Source organism: Eschscholzia californica, unplaced genomic scaffold (assembly GCF_041429995.1).
Source record: "Eschscholzia californica isolate CP2 unplaced genomic scaffold, dmEscCali1.0.p SCAF_6, whole genome shotgun sequence".
NCBI classification, from domain to species: domain Eukaryota; kingdom Viridiplantae; phylum Streptophyta; class Magnoliopsida; order Ranunculales; family Papaveraceae; genus Eschscholzia; species Eschscholzia californica.
Window position 1 is genome coordinate 25,299,358 of NW_028238483.1, and position 16,437 is coordinate 25,315,794.

The 16,437-nt window shown below is 34.6% G+C and overlaps 2 protein-coding genes across 2 annotated transcripts; one reads left to right on the plus strand and one right to left on the minus strand.

Annotated features, from left to right (window-relative positions):
• Nucleotides 1–1,659: 1,659 nt before the first annotated feature.
• On the minus strand, nucleotides 1,660–4,640 carry LOC147532855 (uncharacterized). The gene is made up of 4 exons (XM_086650985.1): nucleotides 3,921–4,640; nucleotides 2,843–3,389; nucleotides 2,138–2,247; nucleotides 1,660–2,013 (listed from the first exon to the last, which is right to left on the minus strand). Exons 1-4 carry the CDS (start codon nucleotides 4,038–4,040, stop codon nucleotides 1,951–1,953), a joined length of 840 nt encoding a protein of 279 aa, XP_086507111.1. The 5' UTR covers nucleotides 4,041–4,640; the 3' UTR covers nucleotides 1,660–1,950.
• Nucleotides 4,641–13,078: 8,438 nt separating this feature from the next.
• LOC147532856 (UDP-rhamnose/UDP-galactose transporter 1-like) lies at nucleotides 13,079–15,784 on the plus strand. The gene is made up of 5 exons (XM_086646419.1): nucleotides 13,079–13,544; nucleotides 14,163–14,347; nucleotides 14,456–14,656; nucleotides 14,826–14,987; nucleotides 15,078–15,784. Exons 1-5 carry the CDS (start codon nucleotides 13,418–13,420, stop codon nucleotides 15,444–15,446), a joined length of 1,044 nt encoding a protein of 347 aa, XP_086502545.1. The 5' UTR covers nucleotides 13,079–13,417; the 3' UTR covers nucleotides 15,447–15,784.
• The last annotated feature ends 653 nt before the right edge of the window (nucleotides 15,785–16,437 follow it).

The following is a 16,437-nucleotide window of genomic DNA, read 5'->3' on the forward strand; positions in this document are numbered from 1 at the left end:
CGTGGTTTGCACGTCTCAAAGAATCTATTATTAGTATGTGGAAAAAGTCTATATAAGGATGTAAAACTTTCCTTATTTATCCAACACGATACTACTAATAAAACTATACGTTGTAGTTATCGTTATGTATTCCCCAAGTAAATCAATGATAACTCATTCATACGAAATCGAATTTTGACAAACTTTATGTCTAAATTCAAGAGCTCGACGAGACAAATCGAATGGTCTGTCTTCATCTTGATTTGGACTCCGTTTGGTTGCCCAAATGGGCAAAAAAACAGATCCGGTTTCTTCACACTCTTCATCTAACATCAAGTTCCTAACTTTGTAATTGCATTTTTTAAATTCATCTTCGAATGTATATCCCTCATTCATGGATTTTTATGTTCATAAAAGTTAACCTTTTCACTTGTATATTCAAAAAATGTAGTAGTATAAATGTTAAATAATGAATGGTAAAATGATTTATGACATACGGAGTCTAGAAAACTTATGTCAACCTAGTGTTGTACTTACTCAATTTAGTGAGAAAATTGAATAAGGTTAACTGTCACCATTTTACATGTACTAACCAGGGTCGTGACTGGGAATTTGGGGGGCCCTGTGCCAAATTTGATCTGGGCCTTTCTACTGATAAATGTTAATACAAGAATACAAGATAATTTAATAAGAGATAGATGAAAATCGTAATGAATCTCAATATATTTCGATGAAATAGTTAAAGAAAAAAAATCATTTCATTTGTTATAGAAAATCGAGTCTAAGAATTCACAGTCACTTGTGAACAAAAAAAATTTGTTTACTATATCTTAGATTTTACGTTTATAACTAAAAATAACACAATGAAATGTTAAACTCATACTAACTGTATGTATTTTAATATAATATCATGTTGAACATTTGGTTTACAAATAATTAAATATGACAAAGACTAAGAGTTAAAAAAGTGTGATGGAGAAGAGATAGATTTAATTAACAATTGTAGTCTCCAAAAAAGTAAACAAAAAACATAGTTTGCTGGCCAGGGGACTACATGGATCACAAGAAGAGTTACCAACTGAGCTAAGAAACTTCATGTTATGATATGTAAGCTTTAACTATATGTCTCTTAAATATCAAAAAAATGGACCCCCAACATTGGGAGGCCCAGTGCGAGCGCCCTGTCCGCACTGGGCCTTCCACGGGTCTGGTACTAATGTCATTACTTCAAATTTGTAGCTATCTTAATTTATTCATAGTTCCCACCAAGAGGTGTTTTTTTACAACTGCCACTTGATAAACTTAATGCCAACAAAACGATCACATTGTTCTCTAAAGTCATAGATTAAGGAATATAATTCATTTGATCAGTCATGGATATTAAGGATAATATTTTTGTTAAGAAAAATGACTCTTCGTCTGACCTCTAACCCGGTCGGATATGACTCTGGTCAGGACTTTTAGAGAGAAAGCAAAACACTATTTTTCTCCAAATCCTGACCAGCCACATATCCCAGCCAGGATTCGGCCCAGATAGTGGTCGGGCAGACCATCACAGTTGTTTCGTTAATTGGCCAAATCACATCATGAAAAACATAGTAAGTTTTTAAGACATGATTGGAGGTTGTCAAAGTATTTGAACAATGAACATCCTGTTTCATTGTTTGTTCCATGATCTCCTTTTTCTTTTCTTCTTTTATCTACCATTCCAAATAATGTTAATGAAACAGCTCATAGAGGGCTGCATTTTACATCAAACTATGAAAAAAGAAGATTGATACCTAACAAATGAAATTTATGTACTCTGAATATTTCAAACCAATACCCATGTCATAAACTAGTATGCACGTTATGTTGCGAACCGAGTTTTGTGTTATATGAAACTGATAAATGTCTAAAGGATCAAAATTGCTTTTCACAAAGACTGACGAATTAGCCATCTGGTTATTTTGTAAGGATCGAAATATTCTCTTAACAAGTTGTTGAGCCTGAGCCAACTTCTGTAATATCGCTGACTTCTTCAATGATCATTACCTGAGCAAGAGTCGATAACAAGAAGTTTCAAGTCAGCATCTTTAATCATGTCTTAAGGAATTCATTTGTAGATCAAACTTAAAAGATATAAAACAAATACTCGGGTCAATGTCAGAGTAAAAACCTGATCACATATAGGGCAAGTTGCACTTCTCTCCATCCATTCGAGGATGCAACCCAAGTGATAGTGATGTTTGCATTTGGTGAGTATTTTCGGATTCTCTTCCTCATAACCTGCAAAAAGAAACAGATAGGTATTAGTTGGTGCATTCTGCATATATTCATTATAATTGCAGGCTAATGTAGCAATCTAGTTTCTTATATATCCTATTCCTGGCATTGTCATAACTTTTTGGGGCTGAAACTACATAAATTTATCGATTTTCAATGCTAATTTTATTTTTTACTTTTACTGCACTATAATGTTAATGCCATCTACTTAATTGTTGATGTAATTCAGAAATAAGGTTGTGTTTGATAGCTCTCACTTAGATTGGAAACTTGTAGTTTTAGTTTCCATTGTGTGGTTGCAATTTTATTTCCATGGAATTGTGGTCCCATTACCTCAAAAATCATGACAAAATTGTGGTTTTTAAACAATTCCATGGAATACAATTCTTTGCCACTTCCATGGAACTCATGGAGATGAAACATTTTCATGAAAATATTTCGTTGCTATCAAACACAAGCTAAATGACAATAGTTCTCCCATTTGACACCATTTAGTTCATTTATGCACATCGCTAGCAGATTTTTACTTTAGCAAATATTTCTTGTTTCTCCTACATGGTCAAATTATAAGAATAAGATTTTATTAGTGGAGACTTACCCTCGAGACATGTCGGGCAGAAATCGTCATCATCAATAGGAAGTGGATCATACGAGGCACTTGTTTTCTTTTCCTTCGGTGAAGTTGGCGGAGTTTCAAATGTACTATCTAACGAGACAATTTTGTTATTGCGACGTTTGAGGATATGAGATGGTTCATATGGTGCTCGATTAGCACTCCTACTAGGAATTACCGAGGCGACTTGTTCTTGTTGTTGCTGCTGCTGCTGTTGTTGTAGTTGTTGTTGCTGTTGCTGCTGTTGTTGTTGTTGTTGTTGTTGTTGTTGTTGTTGTTGTTGTTGTTGTCTCTGTTGTTGCTCTTGTCGTTGTTGCTCTTCCTGTACTTGATGTTGTCGTTGTTGCTCTTGTCGTCGTTGTTGCTGCTGTTGATGTTGGGGTTGGGGTTGTGGCTGCTGCTGCTGCTGCTGCTGCTGGCGTGTGGTTTGTACTGCGGACTTCCTTAGGTACTCAGACTGCAACTTCCGAACAAATCCCCAACCTCGACTAGATGAGGATGATGCATTATGGCTCTCTGACCGCCGCCCCCTCTGTACACAAAAGTGAAAAAACAAGCAACAGTTAGTATCATGCATGCAAGAAGAGCAATACATCAAACAATGTACACGATGAAGACAAGGAGATCGTTTAGATCAAGTAGTAAAACTTCAAAATTAAGTTCTACAATTCACCAGCAATTCTTGTATAAGATAAGAAAATCGAATTTGTTTCCAAATCAATATAAATAATGTGGCAAAAAAACCGTTATATATATATATGGTTCATCATAATTGAGTTGGAATTATCATGTTTATTTTAATTTACTAGATCCCTTTAAGATTGATTTTCTTCCTAAAAAATGATTAGAAATTGCTAATCTGAATGAAGTTCATTAACAAGTTTTCATGAGATTTCCTGCAGGAATCACCAACCATTTCAATTCTTTTACAGTTATAGATACAGATTCGCGGGTAAGTTACCGGTTATCATCGGAACGAAAGAACATCCGACATGATCAATGGTATAGACTAGAAGAATCATAAAAACTCGAAAAGAAAAAAACAGAAAACGAAGAATCTTACAGTTCTTGCATTCCTTGTTAATTGCAAGTCGAGCGAGCGATTTCTCGACGTTAAAGACAAGGGTTTGGATTGATTTCCATTGATATGATCTTGCATTGGTCGAACACAAGCAGCACCCATTGCAAATAAACAAAATAGAAAAACAGAGAGGTAACTTTTCTTCTTTCTCCAAAATCAAGTTTTTCAGATTCTGATAATTCAAAATTCTTTAACCCATCATTGATTGTTCTTTTGGTAAAACAGAGACAAATACAGAAACCTTCCCAGTTAGAAATTACTGAGAAATCTACCAAAAATAGGTTCTTGGTTATATGGTTTTTAGAGAGATAGAAAGAAAGAGAGAGAGAGAGAGAGAGATGGAATCTTGGGGAGGTTTTATGTGCTTTATAGAAATTTAGAAGTTTGTTTTAGTTCCCAATTATAAGGATTTTTAACAAACACCTATCTGACTGATTTCGTTTTTATTTAAAAAAAAAAACTGACTCAACTATTCAAAAAAAGCAACCAAAAGACAAAGATGAAATCTATTTATCTCTCTCTAAATTATACATTTTCTTGTGGAATCTGGAAATCTCTGTATTGTAAGGAGAGAAGTAAAGATTGAAAATTAAAAATCAGAGGGGAAAGAAGAAAATATGAGGGTGAAAAAGAAAAAGATAATTGGAAAAGTAAAGAGAGAAAAAAGGGATAGTCATCTATTTACCACCGGAGGAAACTTTCTCCTCCCGTATTTTCCTCTGATTCTTCTTATCTCATTTACCAACTTATTATATTTTATTTTTATTTAAATACTGTATAGGATTTTTTTGGGTGTTTTATTGTAAACTTTCATCCTGCTGACCAAAAAATAACTACTAAAATATTTGGGAACATGGGTGTTTTTATTTTTTGGGAACATGAGTGTTAAACCTAGAGTTAAATATGTTCACCAGTCTTTGGAGCATAGGTGCCGCCCCTTCTAAAGTCCGTGAAGTCAATAGGATTTTTTGGCCCTCATGAAGTCTATAATCGAATTTTGGTACAGTTTATCATCAAATTTGATATTACTTAACTATAACAATAAATAAAGTAAAGATAAAATTAGATGGACTTTTAACTCTAGGATGACTTTAAGATCTTTAAATAACTTTTAGAATCCAAAATATCTTAATGATGGTGGTTAAAGTGGTCATTCAGTTCATGATGTTATTTCATAACATATTCATGATGTATCATTGGTATGTAAATGTGATTACTTTTGATGTCTCCTTAACAAAAAAAAAAAAAAAAAAAAAAAAGATTACTTTTGATGTCCAATGTCAAAAATATCTAGTATAGTAATAGTTGTCTGTCCTTCGGTTTTCTTTTTCAAACTTTCAATTCATACCCTTATGGCATATTTGTAACTCTAGTTTTTTTATATTGTCTACCCCGTATCTTTTTCTCTCCTCCACTTCAGGGGCGGAGTTACAGGAGGGCTAAGCCAGGTTGCAGCCCGGGTCTTCCCACTTGTAACTTCTACCTTGTGTTGCCTTCTTTACAATGCAGCTCGAGTCTTCCACCTGACTTATACTTAGCGTTGAGTTCTTTTGCTAAAGACTTCAACAGCCTAGTTTTTTTTTTTTTATGAGAGACTTCAACAGCCTAGTTGGTAAGATAAGACGTTTATATCCATGAGGTTTCAAGTCCTTACTAGCACTTTCAACAAAAAAAAAAGTCCTTACTAGCAATATTTAGTTTTTTTAAACTAGTTGTTATATTAACATCCACAACTATTAACATCAACAAGTATATCATAAATAAAGTTCTTCACTATTTTAAGGTTTGATTCTTGTGTATATTTCTTCTTTCATACTAAAATACTTTTTGAATTTTTTTCGTACAAAGATTCCAATTAGTATTAAACCCAATAATGTATATTTTGTATAAAAGATAGATATGGACAGGGCCGTGCAGTGGGGGGTGCGGGCCGTGCGCCCTCACAGGGCCCCCCACCACAAAGGGCCATTTTCAAGTTTTTGGCCATCTATTAACCCTATTAAACCGGTAAGGCTATAGGATTAGCATGAGTTGTGAAGTAGTTCAGCTGGTGCACCGTTCATCTCTTGGGCTAGAGGTCTTGGGTTCGAGTGCTACCGGTAGCACTTTCTCTTAATTTCTTTGGAAGAGGTCACATTGAAATGTTAATGGCCAATGATTCAAGTGGTATAATATACATGTCAACAAAAAAAAAATGGTATAAGATGTAGTATTTTCATCCCAAAGCCAATAAGGACAACAAAACTATTCTCTAACTATCACAAATCTCCTTTCTCTCAGTCTCTCTTGCGACATGATATTTCTATAATTTTTATCACAACGCAATTTGTTCTTTGACACATAACTTTCTTTTTATTTTTTTTCTCCTCTCTAAAATTTCTCATTCTTTCTATCATATGAATCTCTATCCAAACTCTCATTATCATTCATAACTAAACTATAATTTAATGTGTGAGATGAAAAAGTTAGCCACAACCTTGACATACACAAAAGCAACCGAATGCGTACAAAAATTTAGATTTTACGTTTGCTTATACAAGGGGGGCCATCTAAAAAATTTGGCACCGGGCCCCCGGATTCTCAGGCACGGCCCTGGATATGGATCTAATGATACAATGATTTTGTAGTTTAGTCAAAATTCTATTTTTTTTTTCCAAAATAAATGTGAACTAGCACTATGATTATATGATCATTTATATAATTCATTTTTTACAAAACATTTTTCAGAAGCATGCTCCCGCCTCTGCTCCACTTCACTCCCACTCTACCTCATCTTTCCCAATCCTCAACTTCATTTTCTTCTCATTTTTCGACCTAGGAAATCTTTAACTGGCCACTATGAAATTTAATAATTTACTTTAAAGAAAAAGAAAAACCTCTTCACTCTTTCCACTGTCACCAATTCCTTTATCTTTTTTTTTTTCTCTCTCTCTCTTCCCGCGAAAAATAGAATTCTTTCCACTGGAATTTCGTCTGGATCTGGGAGGAACGACACACTCAATCGATGCTCACCATGGTCAACATATGCTCCAGTGCAACCAAACAAATGTGATCATATTGGAAGGTGTATTGTTTAGCAGTTTTGGTAGTTGGGGCACATTTTAGGAACTTCCTAAGTTAGGGATGCATGGGCAAAAGTCAAGGAACCTCAAATAGAGGAACATGAGAATCATTCAGAAACAAAATACACTAGGATAGTATAGTTTGGATATTAAGTTCAACATTTATGTGTTGATATCTATAAAGAACTAAAGAATTTTAACTCTCATGTTTTCTGTACAATGATGTAAAATTTGAACCCAAATCGTACTTAAACTCATTTTGGAGTCTCCATTGTGAAATTCATAAGTTGGATTGTACTTTAATTCGTGAATCAGGAAATAATATTGATACATCAAAGATGTGATAAACACGAAACTGTCGAATTCAAACTCTTACAAAGAACGAGCCTACAACCCAACTAAACTATGGCCTAAAAGCCCAACAACATTATTTATACCTTAATAACCTAATTTCAATAAACGAACATGGGACCTCCAGGATTTTAGAGTATATGTCAACACATTGGACCGCTTGGGCAACCAATTGTTGATTATTTTTATTTATTTTTGTTAATTTACATAGTTGAGAAAGGACAATAGTGGGCTTAAAATGTTTACTGGGAAAGGAATGGAGCCCAACTGAATCTGATGGTCAAATGTTTGGAGCCCAACGTACAACTTAAAATGGGAAATTTTATACAGAGCTACTAAAGTGATACACATCCAACTATCCAAAGGTTATACAAACACAACACAACCCAACACAATCCCCTTATTGGAAGTTTTATAGGTAATTTAGTTTGTTGTTAAAGCCAACGCTTCTAAAAAGCATTTTATAGCATATTTTAGCTAGAGATAATCCATAATTTGGTTAGAGTGATGGCAAGTAAAGAAGGCAAGGCAATGTCCATTTGAGTTTACTAACCCTTTTTCTTTTCTGACCTCAAACACAAAATATATATACTATATATTTATTTATTTATATCATCTTCTTGAAAAAGGTAGTTTGGAAAAAAACACAATTTTGTATTCGAGTTAAACATATATAGTTTTTTTTTCATATTGCATTATGATTGTTCAAACTACATTACAAATGTTCATATAAAGAAGGTCTGCTATTAGGCTGTTCATTATACGTTATGAAGAATTATAATGCATTATAGAAATTTACAGAAACTCACGGATTTTCAAAGAATTCCACCAAATATATGGTATTTGGTTTGGAAAAAATTTGTTTGGCCCTCCAATTAATTATGATTTTTTTCTCCAATAAATTTATTTAAAAGTAAGCTTGGTCTATAACAAAGTTTGAACTAATTACTCATTTTTGGCTGGAGTCATGACTAATCTTGTATTTCGTGATAAAAATTAGATTTTCTGATCATTTTCTCTATGATATAATACGCACATATTTCCGCATAATCCACCGTCCTAAGTTGAACCAGGTGCTCAAAAACGAAAACCCTTCTACTTGGATCATATACCCCATTTCTTTTATGATGCCCTCAATTCTTGACTATATTTTGTACGAGGGAAGTTTTATAGGCAACACTCAAACATGTTAAAGATAATGAGTTTTGTACCCCAAAACTTAGTCAAAATAAGTTGACTAAGTATGGTCAGAGCAAATGCCTAAATTTTGAAGTGTTTATCACCCACCTCTTCCCTTTCTCTTCTTCCAGCAAAAAGTTGACGGGCGGAGTTGGACCGGCAACTCCCGTCGGCGATCTCTGTTCCTTCTTCTCCTCGTTTCTCCTCTCTATAAACTTTCCTCAATATCAATGTTTCAGCCTCACATGAACTTGTCTCTCTTTCTGTCTCTATGTATTTTATTGGAAGATTCTCCATTAATCTTAACAAGAAAGGTCAAGCAGAAGAAAAGAATATTAGGGTTGTCTAATTCTTATTCTGAATGAATACAATAAATATTGATGGAGTATGGAAGGTTTTCATTACTAATAATAGAGGCTTCCCTTTTTGTCATTTGTGGTGGTCCCTTTCTAATGCCAATTAAATTTGTGGGAATTTATGAACACGAGATCTTGATTGTCGAGTTAGGTAGGGTTACCATTACCAATGCGCCTTTCTTCCTTACTCTTCTTCGTTATTGATTTGCGTTCTTTCCTTTCTTCCTTAAAGATCCGGTTTCTGAAACCTTTGCGAAAGGGCGCCCCCGTCAGAGAGTTTAGAGAGAGATAGTAGAAAGATAAGGAAAAAGAACAGGAGAAAAAGGAAGAAGAAGCGGCCGACGCTATGGACGTCGAGGGCCGGAAATTGCCGGTTGACAACGACTTAACGACATCAATTGTGCCGTTAAGTCAAAATTAAGAAGACATTGCCTCCTATGTGTACATTGCCTTTAACCATTTTAGAGACCGCCTTTAACAAACTTGCCTTTAACAATTTTGCATTACTTATAAAATCTCCCGTTATATGAAATATAATAATATAGTTACTTTATGTGTAGTATATACACGAATACATAATAATTTATATAATTTTAGTTAGATACAAATACATCGGTATTCACATATAATATTCAAAACTATTTATACGTGCATCTTAATTTTCGGATATAAGTGAAGATCAGATAGAAATTTTCAGACTATTAGACCAACTATTAACCAAAAGTCAAAATTTGAGGTCCGACTAAATGAAAAAAAGAGTTGCATTTGGTCCTACCATATATAATACCATACGGTCTAATGTGGCGTGCCAGATTACTTGTGGAATATTCCTGGATACTACTATAACTAATTAACTATACATCAGTATAGGAATCTTCCTCTAGAAGGATACCTTGAGAGTTACTACTATTTAAATCAGTCTATATCATGAGTGAACAACCAACCAATGCATGTGGCGTTTACCTTTAATTGGTCGCACGTGCTTAAGTACTCCTATTAATTCTAGAGTGAAGTGTCTTTTTAATTCTAGTTGGTATCTGTGAGAATAGTCACACTTCAAAAAAAAAAAAAAGGTAATCCTGTAACTTCAAAATCAACTATAAATACTGCAATTAAGCTTTCCAAATGCTAAACAAACTTGGTTTAAACGGTCGTCAAATGTGAATTTGTGAGTCTCAATAAAATTCTTCAGAATAAAATGAAAAAAAAAAGTCTATTTCTACGGCAAAATCATATGAATGAATACATGACATAATTGTAGCCTACAAAATAATATGGATCGATCCTACCAAATAATTCACATACTATGCAAGGATGAAGGATCTAAACCAAATGAAAAATAAACATTAGGCCACTTTGGTGCCGTGACAATCCACTTTTCATGCATTACCAAAAAATGGTGTTGTAGTTGAGCCTTTGAGGGTTGGATTCAAGTTGATGTCATTTTTGTTAGACTTGAGGAATTTGCTTTAAACATGTATGGCAAAAACCAAAGTACACATTAGAGAAGTACAGAATATGTAGAGCAAGTGGTCTCATTTTTAGTCTCAACAAAAAAAAAAAAAGTGGTCTCATTTTCCATGCCTATTTCTTTAGCTTGAGTGTGACTTGAAACTTCATTCCATGGAAAGGAATAAGTAATGATACTTATCAAAATTTCGACTCGGAAGACTTAGTAAAGAGCATTGCACCCTTCTGTGTCGGTACATTTTAAATCATGAATTAATAAAAATTTATTTATAATGCAAGAAAATCTTACGAAAGGAGGGCAAAGTCGTTGAGGACGGTGGGTCATCTTTAGGTTAATTTCCATGCGAGAAACAAAATTAGTTTTTTTCGGTAATATTCTTGATGACAAGTATGTTAGGTATTTCTCCATTCTCATAGGATTTTGTGTGTTTCTCTACCAACCAAGTGTTGATCGAATGTAAAGATATATAGATAATTGATTTGGGCATTTACTTCTTGAAGGCATACTTTTAGAGATAATTATTAAGTTTAAGTTTCTTGGGTGGGAGTAAAAGTTGTATAAAGAAATAGAATACAAAATCTCACGAACATATAGACTTGAAGGTAGAGAATTTTTTTGTAAAAGGTAATATATGCGTCTATGTCTCGAACTCGAGATCTAGAGGGTGGAAACCAATTTGATAACCACTTTAATAAAGAACTGTTGACAATTTTAATATACAGAATTCTTAAGAGGATTATTAAAGTATTTAAACTAGTTGAATGTTTCTTTCAAACCACACGCAGTTACGTTTTTATCAACTATGAGAAACAACCCTTTGTTGAACAAATCAACCCAGTTGCTCTAAACCAAATAAAATTCAACCAACTTGTGGTCCAAGTGAAGCACTAAGGCCAACGATTCGACTGCCCTGACCGAGACCTCCCGTAAAACCTTCCTCCAATGTAGGGTAAGCTAAACGCACCTAACATCGGACCACTTATTTGGGCGAACTGACCACCTAATGTATATTAAGATCCAAAACCACAATTTATTTAATTAGTCTAAACTCAAATAGACTCCAAATATCAATACACTATTTAAGCAGACAAATAAAAACAAAGTTTTTGTAATCTGACTCAGACAATTCATACTCCCAATCACCCTCCATATCTAACATACAAAAAACAAACACTACATAATTGTCTAAATAATTTGGTGATCAATTTCTCCAGATCTATTTCAACAAAAAATGCACCACACAGCCAACTATATGCAACCGAAGCCAACTCCAAACCCATGTAGCCGTTAATTGATGCTTATGGGAGTTTTTTACATCCTCAATTTCACTTATTTATGGAACTTTTGATTTGATTGGAGGAAAATTCTAAATTTCAATGTCATGAAACTCATGATGATATTCCAGAAACCAGTTCAAAATGTTAGTCAAATATTAATTGTTCAATACTTCAATTTTTAAGTAGTTAATAAATGAAACGGAATCTTAATAAGATTATTAGTTCTAATTTGACTCAGTTTTTCATAAACGGATACTTGATGAACTTTTCATAAATGAATTTAAGGTAGGACAAGACATAATTGTCATCAACATCCCATGTGGGACAGCTAAATTTTTGTTGTGATACAGCAAAACTTACTCAAATTAAAATTACTTATCCTTTTAAAACAAACATGGGATCCACCATCCTAATGTTAAAGAATTGTATAATGATCCACCGGCTTTTATATTTAACCTCTTTGGCTAGTAATGCTGATTTTAATATTTCTCCGTTAAAACAAAAAAGATACGTAATATGTACTAGTCAGAAAATTGTTGGCAATTTCTACTTAAGTTCAAATTTAAGACTTCCACGGTCTATGGTAGAGATTATTACCACAAAATCTACAAAGAGATTCTCATTTTGAGATTCTCATTTTGGGTCCGAGTTTGGATAAATTTTTAAAATATATCTTGCAGTATAGGAGGTGTGATACCTAGTAAACCCCAAGTTGTATCTAACTAGCACTTTTGACCTTCATATTTAACCAATCTCTAGATTTGTCCCTTTATTCGTAGATTGTTGTTATTCCTTGAAGTCAGGGTTCTTAGCTTTCCATATTTACTCTCTTATATTATTAGAATAAATTGGTAAATCATTTAAATTTTATTTAAAAAGAAATTAGGAGACCGAGACAAAAGAGAGGGAGGGCTGCTAATATTCTCAAAGCTGGAGAAGTAGGCTAACATGAGAGGTCCGACTAATCTGTTATCTCTCCATCTCTTTTTTTCCTCTATGCACTTCCCTCTTCCTTTCTCGACCCTTATCTTCGCACCCTCCTCATCTCTGTTACTACCTTCTTCATTTCGTTCCAAACGAGTCTCTTTGGAAACTCTTCGATTTGCGAAAAAATAACACATTTTACATCAAGACGAAGGAAGAGAGAGAGAAAGAGACAGGGGGAAGAGGTCGGTGATGCTAAAAGAGACCGTCAGATGCACTCCAACCCGAAGAGGGTAAAATAAATCGGAAGCTCTTTTTTTTTCGACATAAGAACAATAAATCAGGAAGAGGGTAAAATCGGAACTGAAAAAAGTTATATGAAAGTCTATGTAATTACTACTTTGTTTGGGAGTCAAAATTGTAGGTGGTCAAAATATGAGGGGGAGAAAAGAGAAGTTGGTCATGAATATGGGGGCAAATAGGAGAATTGAGTTAAGAAACAAGAATAAGGGATAATAATGACCTGGATTTTCATATTTCCTCGTTTTCTATAAGGAGTTAGAATGTGAGGTGGAATTAGTAGTAGTGGCCGATTCGCTTTTATATTTGTGAGAGGTCAGTTTCCAAATTGTTACTACGTTAATAGAGGGAAAAAGAGTGTAAGAAGAGAAAGTGAGTGGGAAGGTAGAGAGAGAAGAAGAAGAAGAAAACAGGAATTAAAGCGTGAACTCTTCTTCTACTCCTCCTTCTCCTTCACATCTATCTTCCTCAATCCAAAACAACTTCCTTCAATCTTCTCTCTCTCAATCTCTTGATCTCTGGTTTTAGAGAGAGAGAGAAATACTACGTTGAAGAAAAGATGGCCGACGAGAAAAAACCTGCCGTTTCGAATTTTGGTGCTTGGGCGATGAACGTTGTTAGCTCCGTTGGCATTATCATGGCTAACAAACAACTCATGTCTTCTAGCGGTTACGCTTTCAACTTCGGTTCGTCTCCTTTTTTCTCTATCTTACTTTAAATCAATCAGATCTGAGATATCATCTACTTGATTGACAATGATTTCAATTAGTTCTTCTGTTTTGAATTCACATAAACAATAACAGATTATCTGGATCCTGTTTGTTATCCCCTCATGTTTTATTTGATTTTTTGGATCTGAAATTACTTTTCAATTCAACACGTAATTGAAGTATACGGTTCTTCAAATTTGTGTGTTTGTAAGCTTCAATCTTATGATTCGACTATCCGATTTGTATTCTGGACTGGTTTTTCGTTCTCTCTGTGGCCAATTTCACCAAATTAGGGTTGTTTATTTTGAGTTCAGCAATGTTTGTTTTGTTTTTCCCTAAAAAGATCGTTTTTTTGTCTGTAATTTTGTCGGGGCTATCAAATCTTATATGCTTAGTTTATGCTGTTCTAAATTTCTGTAATTGACATCAAACTGCTTGAGATAACATGTCTAATTTTGTTCCCATTCTTTGGAAAATTGAAACAACTTCTTTGATCGATTCCCAGATTGGTGTCCCTTTTATTTGATGTTATATACGATTTTTGCTGTTTAACTTTGATTAATGTTCCGAATCAATGTTTGTTTGTTTCTCCAGCCACAACATTAACTGGATTCCACTTTGCCGTGACCGCATTGGTGGGTCTGGTCTCAAAATCTACTGGTTTATCTGCGTCGAAGCATGTACCCTTGTGGGAGCTTCTATGGTTTTCGATTGTTGCGAATATGTCAATCACAGGGATGAATTTGAGTCTCATGTTAAACTCCGTCGGATTTTATCAGGTCTATATTACTTGACAAAAATATATCTTCCCATTTCCGTACTTCTTTTAACCCATCAATATTTGGTATTAATGATTTGTCGTTTTATTCACCGTTTCATATGTTTAGATTTCAAAGCTGAGTATGATTCCAGTGGTTTGTGTGATGGAGTGGATCATTCACAGCAAACATTATTCGAGGGAGGTGAAGATGTCTGTGCTTGTGGTTGTACTTGGAGTTGGTGTTTGTACGGTAACAGATGTTAAAGTTAATGCTAAGGGATTCATCTGTGCTTGTGTGGCTGTTCTTTCTACATCATTGCAACAAATTGTGAGTCTTTTCTTTAAGTCCTCTCTTCTTATATACTGTCTATCTGTGGTGCATTGATTGTACCTTAGCAAGCATATATGCATCTTTTTTTCGTGCCTACTAAAATATTATTGTTGAATTTGCTGCATATCTTCGACCATGTTTCTAATCGAAAATTCCTGTAATACAGTCAATTGGATCATTACAGAAGAAATACTCAATTGGATCTTTTGAGTTACTAAGTAAAACAGCTCCTATTCAAGCCCTCTCTCTTCTTATTTTCGGTCCTTTCATTGACTACTTCCTCAATGGTCAATTTATAGCAAACTACAAATTATCATCTGGCGTAATTGTAAGTTTTCTTTCTCCCTCTCTTTAACCTCAATTATCTCTACATCCATAATGTCTGGAAACCCTAAATCGTACTTGTATATGAATGCAGTTCTTCATACTACTGTCATGTTCTTTAGCGGTGTTCTGCAACGTGAGCCAATATCTATGCATTGGGCGTTTCTCAGCGACATCCTTTCAAGTATTAGGTCACATGAAAACAGTCTGTGTGCTCACATTGGGTTGGATACTTTTCGATTCCGAGCTAACTTTGAAGAACATACTTGGAATGGCTGTTGCTGTTCTTGGCATGGTAATCTATAGTTGGGCAGTGGAGCTTGAAAAGCAGCAAGCGAATGCTAAGAGCACGAGCCTCTCTCATGCCAAAAACAGTTTAACAGAGGAGGAAATTAGACTACTAAAGGACGGAGTTGAAAATGCTCCGCTTAAGGATATTGAACTCGGCGGAACCAAAGGCTAAGTAATTTAAACCAGGTTTGGTTTGCGGCTTCTTAAATTATGTCTGTTCTTTTTTTTTCGGCTTCATTTTTATGGTGCAGAAATATAGAAGATAATGGGATTGGTTTCTTTCCCTTGCGCCACCTTTAAGGATAGAAGATGTATTTGTTTACTTGTCGAGTAAAATTCTTTTATTTGGTTTTTGTTTTTCGTTATCTAGATAGTGAACCTATGAATGAAAGATTTAGGAGAGAAATGTAAAACCATTGAAAAAGATATTTACACGATGTTTACTGTGATGGTGTAATTCAGACATTTTATGAATTTCAAGTCTTCAATATCAAAACCCACATTGATTGAGATCCAATTTTATTTATATTTTTTGAAGAACAGATCTGAGCAGTGTAATACATTTTTAATTTGGTTTATATTTGAAGTTCTTAATTGATTCTGTTTCTTCTTCAGTTTCAGTATAAATATAGTTTTTACTGTTCTTGGGTTGGCAGCAGATATCAGAAGATCAAATTTCTGGGTCTGACGAGAAGAACTATGATCTTTTAATGTACTCATATTCATATTTGTTCTACTTTTCTGGCACTAACTTAAAGTCTAACCCAGATTCCAATCCTTATTGGCTACTTAACTGAGCCAGTTACAAGAAAGTGAGCCAGTTACAAGAAAGTGGTGAGCCTAACCTGCTGTCCGAAATCGTTCTTAACATCTTTAAAAGCAAATTAGGACCTGCATCGTTGATTGATGGGCTAATATTGGATTGATTGTCGCTTAACCGAAGAATGGTTAAGGACCCTGGGGCAAACTCTCCTACCACTCTATTTCTCTCCCCTTCTAACCTTTGGTATCCGGTATTATGGAAGCGACTAATCAATGTGTGGAGGAGCCAAGACAATCCCATGTTGGTTTGGATCCCCGCCTGTCACGCGGGTGACCCGGGTTCGATCCCCGGCAGCGGCGTCTTTTCTTTTGTTTATATTTGTTTGGACTCTCTGACTCTC

What these genes read in the sequence shown, in the direction of transcription:
- LOC147532856 (XM_086646419.1), top strand. Translation starts at nt 13,418, where the DNA reads ATGGCCGACGAGAAAAAACCTGCCGTTTCGAATTTTGGTGCTTGGGCG. An exon ending in CTACATCATTGCAACAAATT is followed by an intron (nt 14,657 to 14,825) that starts GTGAGTCTTTTC and finishes CCTGTAATACAG; the next exon opens with TCAATTGGATCATTACAGAA. An exon ending in AATTATCATCTGGCGTAATT is followed by an intron (nt 14,988 to 15,077) that starts GTAAGTTTTCTT and finishes ATATGAATGCAG; the next exon opens with TTCTTCATACTACTGTCATG.
- LOC147532855 (XM_086650985.1), bottom strand. Translation starts at nt 4,040, where the DNA reads ATGGGTGCTGCTTGTGTTCGACCAATGCAAGATCATATCAATGGAAAT. An exon ending in CTGCCCGACATGTCTCGAGG is followed by an intron (nt 2,248 to 2,842) that starts GTAAGTCTCCAC and finishes TTCTTTTTGCAG; the next exon opens with GTTATGAGGAAGAGAATCCG. An exon ending in CTTGCCCTATATGTGATCAG is followed by an intron (nt 2,014 to 2,137) that starts GTTTTTACTCTG and finishes ACTCTTGCTCAG; the next exon opens with GTAATGATCATTGAAGAAGT.